At 51.8% G+C, this 17,987-nt stretch overlaps 6 protein-coding genes across 6 annotated transcripts; 5 read left to right on the forward strand and 1 right to left on the reverse strand.

Moving 5' to 3' along the window:
- Positions 1-654: 654 nt before the first annotated feature.
- Positions 655-1,148, reverse strand: STEHIDRAFT_155100 (uncharacterized protein; the record flags this gene model as incomplete). The annotated part of the gene is made up of 2 exons (XM_007302430.1): positions 655-966; positions 1,038-1,148. The coding sequence occupies 2 exons, from the start codon at positions 1,146-1,148 to the stop codon at positions 655-657; spliced, it is 423 nt and encodes a 140-aa protein (XP_007302492.1).
- An 849-nt stretch (positions 1,149-1,997) lies between these two features.
- STEHIDRAFT_120040 (uncharacterized protein) lies at positions 1,998-3,056 on the forward strand. Its single transcript, XM_007302431.1, has 3 exons — positions 1,998-2,272; positions 2,337-2,593; positions 2,667-3,056. The coding sequence occupies exons 1-3, from the start codon at positions 2,077-2,079 to the stop codon at positions 3,042-3,044; spliced, it is 831 nt and encodes a 276-aa protein (XP_007302493.1). The 5' UTR covers positions 1,998-2,076; the 3' UTR covers positions 3,045-3,056.
- Positions 3,057-4,298: 1,242 nt separating this feature from the next.
- On the forward strand, positions 4,299-10,473 carry STEHIDRAFT_94543 (uncharacterized protein). Its single transcript, XM_007302432.1, has 9 exons — positions 4,299-4,512; positions 5,192-6,644; positions 6,712-7,298; positions 7,386-7,511; positions 7,583-7,854; positions 7,912-8,452; positions 8,530-8,725; positions 8,790-9,208; positions 9,398-10,473. Exons 1-9 carry the CDS (start codon positions 4,387-4,389, stop codon positions 9,833-9,835), a joined length of 4,158 nt encoding a protein of 1,385 aa, XP_007302494.1. The 5' UTR covers positions 4,299-4,386; the 3' UTR covers positions 9,836-10,473.
- A 209-nt stretch (positions 10,474-10,682) lies between these two features.
- STEHIDRAFT_76344 (mitochondrial carrier) lies at positions 10,683-12,406 on the forward strand. The gene is made up of 8 exons (XM_007302345.1): positions 10,683-10,828; positions 10,902-10,956; positions 11,068-11,168; positions 11,249-11,355; positions 11,410-11,775; positions 11,840-11,867; positions 11,948-12,146; positions 12,258-12,406. Exons 1-8 carry the CDS (start codon positions 10,761-10,763, stop codon positions 12,282-12,284), a joined length of 951 nt encoding a protein of 316 aa, XP_007302407.1. The 5' UTR covers positions 10,683-10,760; the 3' UTR covers positions 12,285-12,406.
- Positions 12,407-13,481: 1,075 nt separating this feature from the next.
- STEHIDRAFT_129819 (uncharacterized protein) lies at positions 13,482-15,164 on the forward strand (the record flags this gene model as incomplete). Its single annotated transcript, XM_007302433.1, has 4 exons — positions 13,482-13,484; positions 13,587-14,186; positions 14,526-14,896; positions 15,065-15,164. The coding sequence occupies 4 exons, from the start codon at positions 13,482-13,484 to the stop codon at positions 15,162-15,164; spliced, it is 1,074 nt and encodes a 357-aa protein (XP_007302495.1).
- A 1,376-nt stretch (positions 15,165-16,540) lies between these two features.
- STEHIDRAFT_155103 (uncharacterized protein) lies at positions 16,541-17,918 on the forward strand (the record flags this gene model as incomplete). The annotated part of the gene is made up of 4 exons (XM_007302434.1): positions 16,541-16,790; positions 16,848-17,029; positions 17,093-17,229; positions 17,360-17,918. The coding sequence occupies 4 exons, from the start codon at positions 16,541-16,543 to the stop codon at positions 17,916-17,918; spliced, it is 1,128 nt and encodes a 375-aa protein (XP_007302496.1).
- Positions 17,919-17,987: the final 69 nt, after the last annotated feature.

Here is a 17,987-nt window from a genome sequence, read left to right on the forward strand (position 1 = left end):
CCCAGGTACCCGTTGAAATCCTCCTCGACGCGGACAATCTTCCACCGGCGCACGTGATACAGTTCAAGTAAGCTTTCACAACATGTTCCTGGCTTTCTTCGCCGTAGACAGTAGTGTTGACCATGGGGGACCTGATTTAGTCTTTTGGTTCACACGATTTTGGATCCTCCTTTACTGACCCTTCGCCCAAACCGGTTCCCTCGCCGTCCCATACGCCGCCACAGCATGTCGAAAGTCTGCCCAAGATATCGCCGCCTGCCTCCGCCAGGGAGAGATGTCCTACAGAGTTCATGTCATTAGACCCACCCCTACGGGAAATCATCCAATAAATAGATAAGACAATTGGAGTAAGTATCATCTTCCTCGAGCCACAGACTCGGAAAACGGATTTCTCATTCACATCCCAACACACACTATTCTTCATCTGCAGACTACCATTGACCTCACTCATCAACCGTGACAATATACACACTATGCCTGCAGCGCATTCCACACCCTCCGGGGCATAATCCTACACGGCTGCAACACGTTTCTATAGCACTGCGTCGATGATTTATGTCCTTCGAGTAGCGATGTGAGCACAAAACATGTCGATGAATCGAAGAAAGTTAGAATATCAATAAAACAGATATAGGTGCGGAGAAAAATCATACCTCATGGATCCACTACGCCGTTAGCTTTAAGAGCAGCTATGATAGCAGACTCAATGACAGGCACGTCGTTGAAAATACTATCTGCCACGTCCTGCCACCTGACGGGAAACGTTGTACCGTACTCGTGGGCCAGCCAATTGCGGCGAGAGATCTGGTCTTTGAGCTTGTAATGGATGTTCGGGTGCGCCTGGGCAATAGGATGCTGCTCTTTGACTGCACGGATGTTTTGGACGAGCGACTGGAGTTGGAAACCGATACCCGCACGTACACCCTCGATAGTGGCGTCCGGAATCTCACCCGACGTTGAAAAAAGCTAAATAATATGTAGTCAATTAGCCTGGGTTATTGATGTGAAGTTGAGTTATGTAAGGGTATGGAGTGTACCTTATGGTCGAGAGTACCTCCAACATTGGCCAGTTGTTCCCTCATCCAGCGGCAGTTACGGAGTGCATTACGAAGCGCTGCTATTTCATTGGCAGCGGCGGAGGTGGCCATCTTAGAAGGAGATGGAATGGAATGGGTAGAGCGGCTGAGCTGCGATTTAGGAATACTGCTTGACTTGACGAATGATACCCAGCCGTCTTATAAGTTGCAAATAATGACCGACAGCCTTAGTAGAATGTGTCTGGTGACTGGATACTGGGTTTCACGGCACTGTAGGCGAGTCTGGTGGGAAGGTTTCTGGTTTCATGCGGATCCTGGAACTTCTGATTTGCTTGGCTGTGAGAGCGAAATCACGATATACTCACATCGAGCTGCGTTCCCAGACCACGGGGAAACCAATCAATCAGCCTTGTTGCCCATGGAAGATGTTGCTACGTGTATCAGATAGTCCTTATTGTACTGTTAACGGCCAAACTCACCGAGCTACCCATGCACGACCGCGGAACCACTCTTTAGGGCACTCTAAAGGTAACTCTAAAGCGGTTTCTAAATATTATACATGGACAACGGAAATAATATTGATTGTAGAGCCAGCTGTACTCCTACTTCGCCAGAATAATTACTACCGAGAGTCCACCTGGAGAAAACAGTAGAAAACCTAAACCGCGACCGAACCCATGGCTGGCACCCGCTCACGAAAGAAACAGTCACGGGACTACATGGCTACAGTCAGCTCAAGATCCATAAATACTGTACGACTCGCAGAAAGCGCGAAATGGTCAACACAAAGACGACTACTTGATACTCAACATCGAGAGCGGAATGGCAAATGCCGAAGATACTGAGTCAAGTCCTCGGGGTCCCGGGATTATTTCGACCTCCGCACAATTGTCAGTCCGCATACAGTATATATGCCGAACGCAAGGCTACTAGCTCGTTCCTCATGATAGCCACGGTGCGCAGATCATTCATCCTTCCAGCATTGAGCTTGTGCACCAAGTCTTCGCGATACAGTACTCTCTATTCCGTGTCTCCCACTATGTCGATCCCAACATTTGAAGAAATGCGCTCTCGTCTACAGCCCGTTTGGGAGAAGGAAGCAAATCGAAGTATGATTCTGTGGGCTGGAATCTTTGGCTCCGTCGGACGCGGACGCGCACAACAGCACTCTGATGTCGATATTGTCCTGGTAATGAAGAAAGGAGAACATGGTGAACCAGTGGAGCTTGAGGAAGGTGAGAAAAAACCATCATCATTATGCTGATTCCTCGCATCCAATTATCGTATTCTTGTTCTCAGACTTGAAAGGGGCATGCGCACGCGATGTGTCTTACATTCCTATATGGCGTCACCCAGACGGCGAAACATGGATGTGGGGTCACGTCCGTGTTGAGGCGCTTCTCTCTGGCCGTACTGTTTACGGAGATCGCGAAGATGTCAAGGATATGAGGCAAGAAGGGATCGACGTGCTCGAGAAAGCCAAGGAAAAGTATGACTCCATTGCTGAGGCAGTAGGATCAATCAAATCGTGCGTTTCCCGAGCGCAGACGGTTGAGGTGAGTCTATGTGGTACTATCTATGTCATATCCATCGATGCATATGCATGTGCTGACTTGCGCCATTGCGCAGTCATTCGTCGGTCCTGGCCATCAAAAGACACGCCAGGAGTGTCTTTGTGCGCTCCGTACCATTTTACGTCTACTCGACATCCCCTATCTTGCCCATCCTAGCCGAACACTAGTCGACCGGGGTGCATTCGATGAAGCAGACAAAATACGAGAACTAATCAAGACTCTGCCATCGACTTCCATCGACCTCGAAGCTGCGATGTGGAGAGATATTTGGCCACGGTTACAGAAAGGTCATAACGCTATGTGGTGTTGGGACATTGGTTGTGCAGGAGCTCGCCTTTATATTGATCATATGTTGGCTTCTGCGAGGCTGGCGGACCACTTCGAAAGGGGAGAAGTCATCGACGATAGTCTATACGTGGATATTGTTAGGTAGCTTGTTTGTGGCCCACGCTTACCTTGCGCAATTCTGTACTTTCAAATGTTCCTTGTAAGCATATGTCCGACTAATCAGCCAGTAGCGAATTCACTAAGGTTTCACTTCATGGCGCTACATTCCGCAGAACAATGATGCCACAGAACCCAGGGCGCTACTTCAACATTGACAGTAAGCACTTCTTGTTCAGTCTCGTATTATCGGAACCGCGAGGGATACTGTTGGTCTTCGTAAATTGAGCGAGACATTTGTGAAGGTGTTGGGCGATATAATTAGGAGGTTGGTTTGGTGCCACGAGTGCCACGCCACATTTGATAACATTAGATGGCATTACAGCGAACATCGTTCTTCAGTTGTTCTTCAGCCTGCGTTCCTCTCAACGACCTCACTGATCTCGATATCCTGCCCGTCACCACTTATGCCCATCAATATCCTCAAACTAGTCTACTGAGCACGATCCCAGAGCGAAAGAGTGAATGTTGAGAACGCGTCGATCCAACTGACGAGGCGCTCCATCTCACTCTCACCGAACAACCCACAACAATCGAGCAGCCATCTCGCTCAAAGAATAAGAGTCCAAGGAGCCACTAAAGACCTCGGTCGTAGTATCCACGACAACTGCACCTGATAGACTTTCGTTGCCGCGGAAGGTCCGTCTCGCAACACTTGTCTCTACACTCCATAACTGAGGCAGCAAAACGGTGGACAGTTTACGGTGGAGGAGGCGAGCTCTGAAGCCTCAACAGCCCTCCGTCGACTCCCGTAAAATTAGGACCTGCACCCCGAGCTTCAAGGCCAGGCTTCCCCTCCTCAACGACCTAGTGTCAAGAGGAGAACCAATGTTGGCCTTGAAGATTGTACTGTCGTGGGGAGGCCATTGAAGTCCCCAAGCATGCTTATAGACGTAGTCCAGAGCTTCAGAGTAATACATTACGAGTGGCGGTATCGAGGCCACGGACGTCGAGCCAGAGAGATCGATATACAGTTTTCCACTGAGCCAGCCTTCGTGGAAAAGTACGCGCACTACGATTGAGAGAGGTTAACAGTGTTGGCAGTCACTCCGTGGAGGAACCTTCGGACGAAGGTAAAGCTAGATGTTCTCTATTGCAAGGTGGTGGCGGTAGCGTGCAGAGGACCGTGTATTTTTTTACGCCACTTGAAAGTCGTACGAGTGACGGCATGCTTACGTGAGCCAATACGCTTTGGCAGAGGCGCCAAAGTACCGCCCGAACGTTTCTCATCGCCATCCACGTCAAGACCCTCGCCCTCTCTTTTCTCTCTCCTAACCCCCACGGCGAACATTATTCAGAAGTAGTGGCCGTCGACGACACCGAAGACGGCGATGCCGGAGTACGTGTACGCTCTTCACGACTTCCTTCCGGAGCACGATGACGAGGTCGAGTTTCGTGCGGGAGAGCGGATAGAGGTCGTTGAGAAGGACGATTTGTATGGCGATGGATGGTGGCAGGTCAGAATCTATCCTCCTTGCACTATATTCTTCTTTGCTCTCGAAACGATCCAAGTCCTGGCGTTGGAGCGGCTTTCCGTTATCTCAAACCGGCGTATTCTTCCAGTTCCACTTTCAGTTTCCTGATAGTACTTCTCAACATTTTGGCGGTCCTCGTTCGGTACACCTCCCTCTTCGCTGTTTACATCATGACTTGCAGCATGCTATGGAGCCATATCATGTCCAGCGGTGTTGGTCTTGTATTCTGCACCCCCCGCCGCAATCACGTCGGGCTCGTATCCTTAGCGCCATTTATGATGCGCAAGAGGCTGTCGTACGAAGGACGAGCACTCTGGCGGACCGCCATAGACAAAAACCTGCATCTTTCGGATAGGGGCTGCACGTGTAGACTTGTCGTAGGGTTTTAGGGCGAATGCGACAAGCGATACGCCTCGCAGACTCATCGAGGACGAGCCACAGCGCCCACTATTCATGGTTTCGTACATAACATGTTGCGAGGCCTGCCGTTGCGCTCCTTTTGCTTCCTTTCTTCGTCTCGAGCTCCTTCACCACTTGCTCTCGATTTGAAGGACGCTTCGTCACCCCGACCTCTCCTGCCATGTCCTCACGTTTCGGTATACGCAGAAGGCTGACCTCCTTATTTCTCCCTTTCCGTCGCGCTTCTCCTCCCTCCACACAGGGCCGAAACTTGTCGGGCAAAGTCGGCCTGTTTCCCCGGTCATACACCCAACCCGCCCCTCCACAACAGCCACAATCCTCGCCGCCCCCCACTGCACCCACAGCCACATCTACCGCCAGCGCTTCACATCTAGCCCCGATCGCCACCTCCGCCAACGGCGCGCGCACTCCATCTCCCGAACCCGCCCATCCTCCTACGAGTCCCGGCGGTCTGCATTCCTTAGCAGAAGAATCGGAGAACGAGTCGGTCGCGCCACCGAAAGTTTCGGTATCTTCGGATGGGACCGATGAAGGGGCGGTGATGCGGGAGACGATGACGGATGTGCAGCAGGCGATTGAACAATTGGGTCAGAGGCGGAATAATGGCGCTGGTGGACATACGGATGATGAAGGTCGTTCGTTCACCTTCTCGTCCATGCGCGAGTCGGAGTCGACGGATCGTGAGTCAGATATCGATATGGAGTTGGAGACGGAGGGTGATGAAGGTACGGATGGGGAGGGATGGAATAACCAGAAGAACGTGCGGAAGAGGTTGGCAAAGAAGGTTAGCCGGGCAAACGAGGAGGAGAGGAGGGAGAGAGAAAGGGAGGCCCAAATGGAGGTGGTGCGGGCGAGGGAGAGGGGGAGTATCATGGCGAGTCATATGGCTCCACCGATTGAAGTGGAACTGAGCGACGAGAGCGAGGACGAGGGCGACGATGATCACCACCATCGTGTCCACGATCAAGAAGACAAGACGGAGCACGGGAGGGTTGCGAGTCAGAGGTCAAGCTCGCAGATGATTCCGGAGGAGGACGAGGACGATCATCTGCTCGCCGTTCCTACCGCAACCCGTGGATCGTTCGGCACTCCTCGAGGCTCAGAGCCAATCGTCCCTAGCGAAGATTATATCGTACCCTCGCCAGGCTCTCACAAGACGGGTTACGATGAGGTCCCTACCGCCACTCAAGCTTCCTTCCCCGTCGCTGCTCCCGCATCCGAACGGACTTCCTCGCCGTATCGATCGGGTACGCTTCCTAGCCCAATTTCACCAGGGTTTACGACCGGAACGACCACGGGAACCGGGACTGTTACGGACGATAGCAGGCCGACGTCTACGCAGCCCTCCACAGCTTTCTCGAAAACGTTCTCCGTCGGCGATATCGAACCGATCGCTACGCCCATCCCCATCAGTAGTACCGCCAACGCCCCTGGAGAGACCCCGGCCAGTACCCTCGCCGCCGCTGCCAACCTTCTTCCTTCGCCTGCCGCGTCTTCGGCGATGGGACGTACGACCTCGCCCGTACATAAATCTGGCCTCGCGTTGTCACCTTCGAGTCCAGGGAGCGGAGGGCCCAGGACGGGTGGATCTAGTGGTATAGGCAGTGGACACCCGAGCGACTGGACGGTGGATGAGGTCGTGGAATGGTTGAGAGCGAAAGGGTTCGACGAAGGGGTTTGCGAGAAGTTCATCGGTATGTGCTCCTGTCTTTCTTTGCTATCCTTGTGGGAATTCTTTTTTGTGGCTGACGCTCCAAATAGAGCAAGAAATCACCGGCGACGTCCTCCTTGAACTCGACGTCAACCTCCTGAAATCCGAAATCGGCATTCCAGCCTTTGGCAAACGCATGCGTATCGCCAACGCCATCATGGAGCTCCGTCGTCCACCATCCGCTCTCTCCTCCAACCACGACACCAACTCCCAAATCAACGGTGCTCCCGGTACCGGCAGCAGTCAATTCAACGGCGCTGGCAACAACGGTTTCCGTGGTCACTCCCAGAGCCAGAGCCTCGCGATGTCGCACTCCAGCGCGCCACAGAGCCTGAACAGTCCGTTCATGTTGGCCAGTCCGATCAGTGCGGGTTCAGGACCGGCGAGTGTAGGCGGAGGTGTGGTCGTGACTTCAACGGGGAGTCCTATGGCAGCTGCGGGGACGATTCCGGCGGAGAGCTTCAGTGCACCGAATACGGGATTGATGGGTATGGGCGCTGGCGAGTCGCCGATGGGGATGGGACTGGTGAGGAGGGATTCAGATCCGGGTGTCAGAGCGCCGGGACAAGGGCAGGACGAGGATCAGGTCGGGTTGGGATTGGGTATACCGAGTGCGTTGTTGGCGGGGAAGAATGGGGTGAGTTTCGATGTCTCAATCTGGTCCTTCTATATGTTGAATGTTATTGGAAACATGTGCTGACGGGTTGGTTTGGGACTGTGTTAGAAGGGTCGGCCATCTCAGTTGACGTTGAGCCCAAGCGATAGCGCGCTGGGTGAAAGCGTGAAGGCGGTTGCGGGCGGTGCGTATACGGCGGAAGAGATGGAAGATGACAGGGCTGTGGCCAGTGAGGTGCGCATTCTTCTGCCTGTCTACTCTGCAATATTCTCGATCTCAATCACACATTCCTTTCATGATTGTAGAACGATGGGGACAAGAAGCTTAAGACTCGGAAAAGCATGTTCGGTCGTTCAGGATCCAAATCGTCCAAAGACGGCGACTCGGCCAAAGATCCCGTTACCCCCAACTCGATCGCTACTCCCCAAGAGGACGGTTCCCCTGTTCAGCGGCGAACGAACGGCAGGAGACAAGGTAGCCTGGATGCGAACAAGGGCAATGATCGATTGAGTATCTTCGGTGGTGCATTCTCTGGGTCGTTGAGCAAGTCGAGGAAACCACCTCCTAGGTACTCTGCGTACGTTCACTTTTTCAAGAAGTTAATAGTTGGTTGATCCTTATTTCGTTATCTCAGGATGGTCGACAACGCGGATCTTCAGCACGAGAAGAGCAACCCCTTCGCTCTTCTTGGCCGCAGCGGCAAGAAGTCGTCCTCCGGTAGGCCTTCCACGTCCGACGGGCACTCCACTCACAAGAAGAGCTTCGACCCTGCGGCCACTCCATCGAAGAAAAGTCACAAGGAGAAGGACGAGAAGGCCTCTCGCGACTCGAAAGACTCGAAAGAACGTCCATCCAAAGAGCAAGCCGTCCTTCGTCGTCGTACATCGTCTCAGGTCTCGAGTCCCACGCGTGGTGGGATTCCCAACGCGGCTGCGTCTGGTGCAGGCGCGGGTGCAGGTGTGGGTACGGGTACGGGTGCAGGTGCGGGTGCAGCTTCGGGCGGAGAGGGGCAGAAGGCGACGTTAAAGGCAGGCCAGAGTATCTTGCAGCAGATCGGGCAGCCTGATCATAATGGGTGGATGAGGAAGAAGGGCGATAGGTATAACACGTGGAAATCGAGGTATTTCGTGCTGAAGGGGCCACATCTTTATTGGTTGAGGAGTAATTCCGCCTCCGTACGTACCGCTGGTTCTTTGCTCTATCGTTGTTCGTGGTGAAGTGCATGCTAATATATAGGATACTGTTCGTGTAGGAGACGAAGATCAAGGGGTACCTCAACATCGCTGGGTATAAGATCATCACCGACGAGAAGGTTGACCCGGGCAAGTACGGCTTCAAGCTCGTCCAAGAGAACGTCACAACGCACTACTTCTCATCGGAGGAGCAACTCGTCATTCGAGAGTGGATGAAGGCGCTCATGAAAGCTACCATCGATCGGGATTACACAAGTACGGTTTCTTTTTCGCCACTGTGGCACCACCATTTGTTGCTGACATCTGCGCGTAACTTCAGAACCTGTCGTTTCCTCCGTTAATATCCCCACGATACCTCTTACCGTCGCTCAGGCTATGAACCCAGCCCCAAGACCACCATCACCTACCGCTCGCGCCGCCACTCAAAAGGCTCTTCGCCGCGAGAACACGAATCAGCTCTCGACTCGTGACGCTCAGATTCTCATGATGGGTGTTTCTGGTGACGCTACAGATAACGGCAGCAAGATGCGTCTCGATTCTTTTTTCAACCAAAGCAGCGACACCGCCGGAACTCCAATGCAACGATCGACTCCTGCGCCACTCGGTGCGAGAGCGATGACGCCTAAGGGACCAGCGAAATCGCCGCCGCCTATGAGTGTGCCCGCTCCGGCTCCTGCAAGGCCTTCAAGGGAGATGAGAAGGTTGACCAGCGACGGCAGCAATTTGAAGATGGATAATGTAGGCCTTCCGCAAGCTGCTATGTTTTCAAGGATCTGAATCATCGTTTCTCTTTCTTCTTTCTTCTCACCTAACATCGTCTTCTCTCTCGCCTGGGGAAATCTCGCCCCTGTATTTCACACTCTATGCCGTTGTGATACCCCAAAATCCTATCTTTGAACCTTCCTCTCCACTCTACACCCCAAATAGGTCCCGACTAGCTCGAACTCGGTCGAAACGAATCTCATCGAATGGGCAAACTCTCACCTCCCGCACTCCCTCAGGATCTCCGAGACTACACCCGGCCCCTTATACGGTGGTCTTGCCATTCTCCGTCTCTCCGAGTCGATCAAAGGACGTCCAGCATCACCTCCCGTGCCCGACTCTGCCTTCCCCTCAGGCCCGAACGATGACAAACTCGACGGTTTATTCCGGTTGTTCGATTTCCTCCTCGATAACGACGTGAAGATGGGGAGCGTTAGTATCAACGACGTGAGAATGGGAAAGAGAGACAAGATCCTGCAGTTGTTGAAGGCGTTGAAGGCGTGGGAGGATAAGCGAAGGCAAATTGCGGAGAGCATTGGTTCGGGGGCGAGTGGGCAGGCAGGACCGTTTATGGCTCCCGTCTCACCGTGGGGACCGATGTAAGTAGGCGCAGAGATTTTCTGCGGCCATGGACTACTTTGGCTCGGTTGGACTAGTTTCTTGGGTCAGGCTAAGGGGTGAGAGGGTCTGAAACATTCTTCTTGGCTTTCTCCAGCATATACTCGTGTCGTAGTCACACTCAATCGCACGCTCGTTCTATCTCTGTCTTGATTTCTCTTCATCTTACTCCGTTTTTCCCTTCCTCTCGTTCGTCTCTGGTCTCTCCTCCTTTCGTTCGTCTTACGCGATACGTCTCCTCCCATCTTCTTCCCTCATACGTTTCCCTCCGCTCTCCTTTTTCTTATTTGAACGACCACTATCCTCCCTTCGTCCTATTCATCGCACTCTGCTTTACATTCCTCCCCTTCCTCCCCTTCCTCTCCGTCTCCTTTCTCGTCTATCTCCTCACCTCTGTTTGCGTGGCTATAATCACGCATTACTATAGCACTAGGAGCTCAATAACGGGCATCTGTACGGACTTTTCATTTGTGTATCACTTATCCCCTTCGGCACTCTTTTCTTGTAAGTTTCGTTTGCTGTCGCCTTATCACCTCACAACAACATCGGCCGTCGTGATAGCCTGGATACCTTGAATATAGTCGTACATATCTGCACTCATCGTAAATAGAACTGTGTGTTTTTTGACCCCCAGGACCTCTCAATCCACACGAATGATCTCGCCACACAAAGTGGCGTATCATAGAAGGGAATGTATGCATGGCATGTGAATCCGGGTTTGGATGACGCGCTCGCATGTGAACGAAGGATCGTCGGATTCGGAAGACACCCGACCATGACGGAGCAAGGCATGGAGACGCGCTTTCGTCCGGCACTCATCGACATCTCTCTTGACCGCCATCTCCTGCTCAGCTACTTGTCGTGCTCGCCTACCTTGCAGTCGCCATACCACTGAACTTGACCAAGCGAAATGTCTGACTCGGTGATCCATTCTATCGCTGGTTCCGCTGGAGGGATTGTGGCCATGACGGCGACATAGCAAGTCCAATACTCCCATCTTGAGGTGGTTACCCATGAAGGCTGACAAGTCGGCATCGCTACTGTTGGACAGTCCCCTCATATTCTTGTCGACTCGCGCTGCGATGGAGACGAAACGCGAGAATAAGGTGCGTTCTAGTGTTTTTGCCACGTCTTCTGGTTCCGTATTGCCACCCGTTCGATTCGTTAGAGAGGTTTTGAGAGGTCAGATGTTCATTGTACTCTGTGCAACATTCTAGACGATATACCAGGCCGTTCTCGATGTCATCAAGAAGGAGGGAGCACTGGGGATGTACACCGGTTTGAGCTCAAGTCTCGTCGGGATTGCTGTCACGAATGGGTGAGTTCCATGCATAAAGCCGCTGTAATCTATACGACCAACTTCAAGAGATCGATTGCTAACGTTGTGACTGCCGACAGCGTTTACTACTTCTTCTATGAGTATAGTAAGGGCGCTATCCTCCGAGCGCGTAAGGGTACGAAAGCGCTATCGACGCTAGAGTCCATCCTCGCGGGTTTGATTGCAGGTACGTCAAAATTACCCCTCAATCCTGTTCACCCTATCAATGCTTGCGAATCAGGCTCGGCAACAACTATAATCAGCAATCCAATCTGGGTTGTACAAACATCCCAAGCCGTCAGCGGCATGAACCACTCGCCAACTCCCTCCGATCCTTCCTCTTCGTCCTCAGCGCCAGTCAAACAACAGCGAAAACTTGGAACGATCGAAACCTTCCTCCATATTCTCAATACCGACGGACCAGCCGCGTTTTTCCGAGGCCTAGGTCCAGCACTTGCGCTAGTGGCCAACCCTGTTATTCAGTATACCGTATTCGAGCAATTGAAGAATGCCGTTGTAAGACGGAGGAAGGCGAGTGGAGCAGGAGGGAAAGGAAATGTGTTGACGGACTGGGATTTCTTTTTCTTGGGGGCGCTATCGAAACTTGGTAAGTCGCAATTTCTGACGTGCTCATCGCATGGCCACTGATACTCCATGCGCACGTTCTGCAGTCGCAACTGGGACGACCTATCCATACATGTAAGCCCTAGATTTATCATCATTTCCTCTATGTTATTTTCATCTAAGACATCGTCGCCTAATCTCTCCCGCTCTCGCAGTGTCATCAAATCTCGACTGCAGGCTAACCACGAACACGCAAAGCAATACCGCTCTGCATGGCACGGTATCCGCACCGTTCTCCGTGAAGAAGGCGTCGAGGGTTTATACAAGGGAGCGCCGAGTAAGCTGCTTCAGAGTGTGTTGACGGCGGCAATCTTGTTTGCGGGTCAGAGAAGGATATACGAGATCACCAAGAAGGTGCGTCTTTCTTTTGTTAACTCTTAACTGCTAGTTAGGCATAAAGTTCCCTACCGAGCTCCATCAACGAGAGGATGAAATATTGATTAAACACTTCAACTATATGTCTAGGCGATCTCGACGGTGGGAACGAAGTGACGGCTCTTCTTGAAACGCGTCGTCGACACCACGTATATTTATTCCTGTTATCAATTCTTATATTTGCGCTTCCTCCGTTCATTATAGCGATATGGTGCCAGTGATGCGCTTAGCACCATCAGGGCAAGTATTCGACTGGTTATAATCCATGACCTCGGGTACAGTGGTCAGGATACGTGAACATTGTCCAAGGTTGACAATTACTCCTCATACTGGGGGTTCACGAGGAGTACAAACGGCCGCGTTCGTTTGTCACGTCGTATACTAAGCTGTGCCGCCGATGGCATCCGCAACGAGTAGCTTTGTCCGTGCACATATCTAATGGAACACGTTCCTAGACCAGCTTTTTGCTCCTCTACGTCCATATATCGTCGCTCCTTAACTGTAACGCTTGAAGTCTCGGGCTAGACGGTTCGGACGAAGTGAATGATATTGAAGTAGTAGGTCGCAAATTGAACTGACTGTATCGACATGTAGACTGCCTACCACTTAATGATCGCAGATCCCTGTTCATTCGTATGAGTACACGTAGATGAGGACATCGACGGCGACGAGCAGTGCTGTGGAAGATAGTCACAGTAGATTTGTCGCCGTGAGCCTGTGCTGCGAAGCAGCGCGAGTCGAAAGCTAGACGTAGGTTATATGTAAGAATGGGGTATAAGTATAGTGGTATTACTATGTTGGATTCAGTATCTCAGAGAGCTTGTAAAACGCGAAGACGCATCGAGAGAGAAAGAGAACAGGAAATCCTTCACGTTGCAGGTTCGTCCGCGATGAGACCCTTGGAGCCGACTTGTGGGGTTCCCGAACGGCGCCACGCGTCGTACCGTTTCCTCGGCTCGACGACCGGCTCCCCACAGGCCAACCACAGGCCACCCGTCGCTCTTCCTCGAACTCCCAACTTTTCGCTCCACACATTCGCATCTGTAATCTATCCCAGGTACATCTTTATGCCTTGCGGATTTTCCGTGATACTAATGAGAATACAGTGCCTCAAGAAGCGCATCTCACAGCTCACGGCCACATCCATACCAGTCTGCAAAAGATCACTCCATCGACTATCTCGTTTCTCATCAAGTCTACCGCCTGTATCCATATCATTTCTCCTGGATCGTTGCCTTCTATACCATCTTCCCAAGTTGAATTAAATATATCCAAGACCATCATCGTCTGTGATTCGTCTTTCGCAAACTCGTCATGGTACGTCTCATTCACAGAATGGTTCTAGACTTATTCTCTCTTGAGTCTTGCGTGTCCTGCTTGGCTTATTGGACTTATGCTTATATTAATATGCTGAAATAGGCCAGTGGAACGGATCAGCTCGAACGCCTCGTCCTCTCCGGCGAGCTCTTCAACGGAGCTTCACGCTCCTCATCCCCGTCACGATCACCCTCTCCCGACGCCCAATCAGTCAAATGGCCATCAGAAGACTTTGACGACGCAGAATACGAACGAACCACATCCTATATATCCAATCCACGTCGCACCGAGCCCGAAGTACACGCAGACGCACCATCTGCTGCATCGTCGGGACCAGGTCGGACAGGTGTGAAGGGCGTCATTCGAGATCGTGACGAGGCAGTTGCATTGGCGCGGAATCAACGTAATAGAGATGTGGACGAGATGAATAGAGCTATGGAGAGGGCGAACCTCGGCGGGAAGACATGGGCGGAGGAGGAGAGGGAAAAACGATGGCAGGATATACTGGAAGGGAACGCTGGGTTAAGTCCAGAGGCCCTGTTCGCTATGGGAATGAGTGGCAGTGGGATGGACAAGATGATGGGTGAAGGCCCGAAGAAGGGGAGGTTCGGCCATTTGAGAGAGGTAGGGATGAGAGGGTATGTCTCGGCTGTTGAGGATGAGGATAGGGACGTTTGGGTAGTGGTGCATATCTATGACCCGGTGAGTCTTCGCCTTCATTGTTTGCGCATTTGGACCTCCACTTTGGAAGATGCATTCGTGGTTCATTTGGCACGATACACTGGTGGGAGCCTGGTCACGTCATCCGATCTGTTATTTCCGCCGTTGATATGCCTGCAAGTACCTCACCTAAGTGTGCTTCTTTGCCTCTGTATGCCCAGAGTGAATCCCCATCGATGCGACCTGCAAAGACAGGGACTTCGAATATGTGGCCAATTGCTAGACTTTCCTAATGCCTCCGTGCGCTCCCGGCTTCCCCGCATCCTGTATCTATTTCTCTAACCCAAAAGCTTACCGCCTGTCGTATGGTTTTCCACGTAGTCACTCGATCGATGCGATCGCCTGGACGACACACTTGTTCACCTCGCCCGTAGCCATCCTTCCACCAAATTCGTCCGCTGCCGAGCCACCGCCATTGGCTTCGCCTCCACAACTCCCTCGACATCTAGGACCACTACATCCCGCACACATCGCCCAACAAGATCACTGCACTCTTCGTTCCTCGCAAATGACGACGGGTTTGGAGACGGGGAGGAAGACGACGAAGAAGCGGAAGGTGATGGGGACGAGGACAATGTGGATACGGATATGTTGCCGACGATGCTTGTATATCGGGCTGGTGAATTGGTGCATAATTGGGTGAGGGTAGATTGGGAGGCGGGAAAGGCGGGCGTTGAGGAGTTGTTGCAGAGGTGTGTACTTCCACTTCTCCCTCTCTTTGCGGTTAGTTCCGGCGTTTCTCCACGCTCAATCGAAAGCATTCATATCTCGTTCGAAACTCTCTTGCTATCGCATGTTACCCTGCGCTCGATGTCACTAACTGCATATTCATGTTCGTTGTTCAATTTCGTGTCATATAGGCATCATGTCATCCAACCTCTACGCGTTGGATCTGACAATCTCGGTCTTCCAACAGACGAAGAAGAGGAAGAGCTCGGTTTGATCGGATCCGAGGACTGAGCAGCATATGGGGCCGCCCTTTGCGAAATGTATCCCGATATGTTCGCTTGCAGAATAGGCGATGCGCGCCATAGGCGTATTCAGGATAGATGAAACGAACTTTGTTTCGAAATAGAAGTCCGGCAGGATGTACATTTCCGTGAATAAACGATTGACTTCCTAGGTTCGGAATTCTCGTGGACATGAGTCGCATTTTCGAAGCGCTGATCTCAAGTGGTATCAATCGTCTATACGACTTCTGCTACTCTACTAACAAACACGCCAGCGGTATACACAAGGAACACCCGACCATAAGCAGGCGAGTCATCTTCGTCTCTCTAACCGAGTCACTCCAGCGTTCATGGATATCGACTTACGCACGTCGTGCTCCATAGCTTTCCCAGGGAATAGGTCGTCAAGGCTTCTTACATCTCCCCTTCTCCCGCGAGAAACGAAAATTATGAGCCATATCCGAGATCTTTTCGCAACCGACCTTCTCTATCTTTGCGCTCAGTTAAGCTACCAGAGTGGAACACGTCTCCTCTAGGGCCTTCTTGTCATTGCCATACCTTGTTGTTGCCCTCTCTCTGCTCGCGCGTCTATCTCGGGCACTTCTTCTCCTTTGACATCTCATACTGCCGCGCTACTCAGCGAGCTTCCCGAGCCTCCTCCTTGTTTGCCTGACTCGATAGTAGGCGCACTATCGACCGCTCGAACCATGACATTGCTGTCCGATCGTTGACCCATACACACACTGGACATCTCGCGGTTTCCGCCTTCGTTGGTGTTTCCTATGTCTCGTTGTTCCCTTCATTCGAACTGTTCAAGCTCGCGTATAGATCTCTGTCAATTCACCGTCGGATACTTCGTGGCGTTTTGACTCCTGATTAGTTTCACTGGCGGAGCCGAAGCTGGCACGTCCGCCCTCCCGTCGCTCTATGCACATGAGTGGGAATTCCCTCAGTTTATTGACGACGACTGGCCTTACCTAGGTAGGTGGCGTGGGGCGAGAAACCTTGCAGTGCTAATGAGCTTGCCCGGAACTTCGACGAAATGCATTGTGGACACAGAACCCGTCATTCAGTTCAACGCCACTTACTATCAGTGAAAATGTGTGGTCTCACAGGCTTCTTTCGTCACAGTATCATGCAATCCAATTGACGGCTGTATTTTTTGCAGTGTAGGCAATTGCGTCTTTTCCGTCGTGCGGCGAATGTCTCAAACGGCGCCACTCATATTCAAACTCAATGCGGGCGATGACGCAATATCTTTGTCAAAAGTGTCGAAAATCAGACTAGAGTTATAACCTTGGTTATGACCATCGCCCCCGAGCTCCTCAGCCTGCCTCCAACCGTTTTCCACTTCTGATCTTTACACTGGTCTCCCTGTTACATCGGATGTCTTTGAACGAGGAGTACATCACGCTCATTCTGGACGAACTCGCAGGCCTGAGCGGGGCCCACCTTGTCATACCGCTCCGTGATATACGCGCAAACTGCTACTACCCAATCAAATATCTGAAGTTCCTCGCCTGGACTATTTATTGGCTCGAAGGAACAATTACCTTAGATGGCGAGGTTCTTCAGGTTGAGGACCAGCTAACTTCAAGCTCAGTCTACACCTTCCACTTGGACCCACCCAGAGACCGTAAGTTCTAGCCGTCTTTAGGTTCGACCGTTTCACCCATTGATATGGCTGGAGCAGTATCAGAAGCTGCACCCGTTAATCCAGACGCCGCTCTCAAGACCGATTCATCAACCTCTGGTACACGCAACGCTATCTTCATGAGTGGCCTTCTCAAGCGTGACGAAAGCTGTACTTTCACCGGAATGGTAGACTCTCACTGTGATTCCGTACATTTGATCCCATTCTCCAAGGGTCCAGACGTACGTTCAACTCTTTGAGCAAACTTATTCACTTGCTCCTGTACTGAGATGATCCGGAGGCAGTTCTTTCAAGCCGTCGTCGATAGCCGTTCTCGCTCAACCTCACACGTCTGTGAAGAAAACATTCCTTCGCTCGGCGACGAACTCTCCAATGGTATCTTACTCTGTCAAGAAAATCGCATGTTGATAGATGAGAAGTGGTCAGTAGCAATCATGAAGGTATGGAATAAATAATCCGTACATCAACCTTCTTCGAACGCCGTGCAGAACTGTGCCACTGGTACTGACCTACAGCCCTGTTGCAGACTCCTAATCCCATATTGTCCGCAGCCGATATTCCATCTCCTCCGACTTTTCGCATGTTCCTCTCGAAAGGCATCTGTCCTATCCGCCAGAAGAACGCTACACCCTTCAGCAAATATCTTTGGTCGGCAAGTACCTCACTCACCAAAAAGACTCGGTATGGACACCCAATAACGTCGATGCCGCTTGTGTCACGGCGACCGGACTGCCACAACCATCTGTGCTCCTTCTTCACTATCGTTATGCCGCCAACGTCCTGATACTCTGGGGACGAAACACGGAAAAACTCTCAGAGCTGGAAGGCTCCACCACACGGCGTCCTAAGCCTTGTGTGGGTTCTTCTACGAAACAAACTTCCGAAACATCGGACGATCGTCTCTCCGCAAATCCACCACACTTCCCAGAGCCTTCGCAAAGAGTCACTCAGGCTGGTGGTGCCTCTACTGAAGCCAAGGATTCCATGGATCTTCTGCTCGAAATCCCTCACCTCCGTCAAAACATCCTTGACGCACGAGCCGCACGACAGGAAGAGCTCCGAATAGACGTACTCGATTGGCAGAGCAAGACCACAGATTCACAGAAATGACGAGACTCAGCTCGGGCGCAGTGGGTACGAACTGCTTTGTTCTTGATTATGCTACAGTATTCAAGATAT

Source organism: Stereum hirsutum, assembly GCF_000264905.1.
Source record: "Stereum hirsutum FP-91666 SS1 unplaced genomic scaffold STEHIscaffold_5, whole genome shotgun sequence".
In the NCBI taxonomy this organism is placed as follows: Eukaryota; Fungi; Basidiomycota; class Agaricomycetes; order Russulales; family Stereaceae; genus Stereum; species Stereum hirsutum.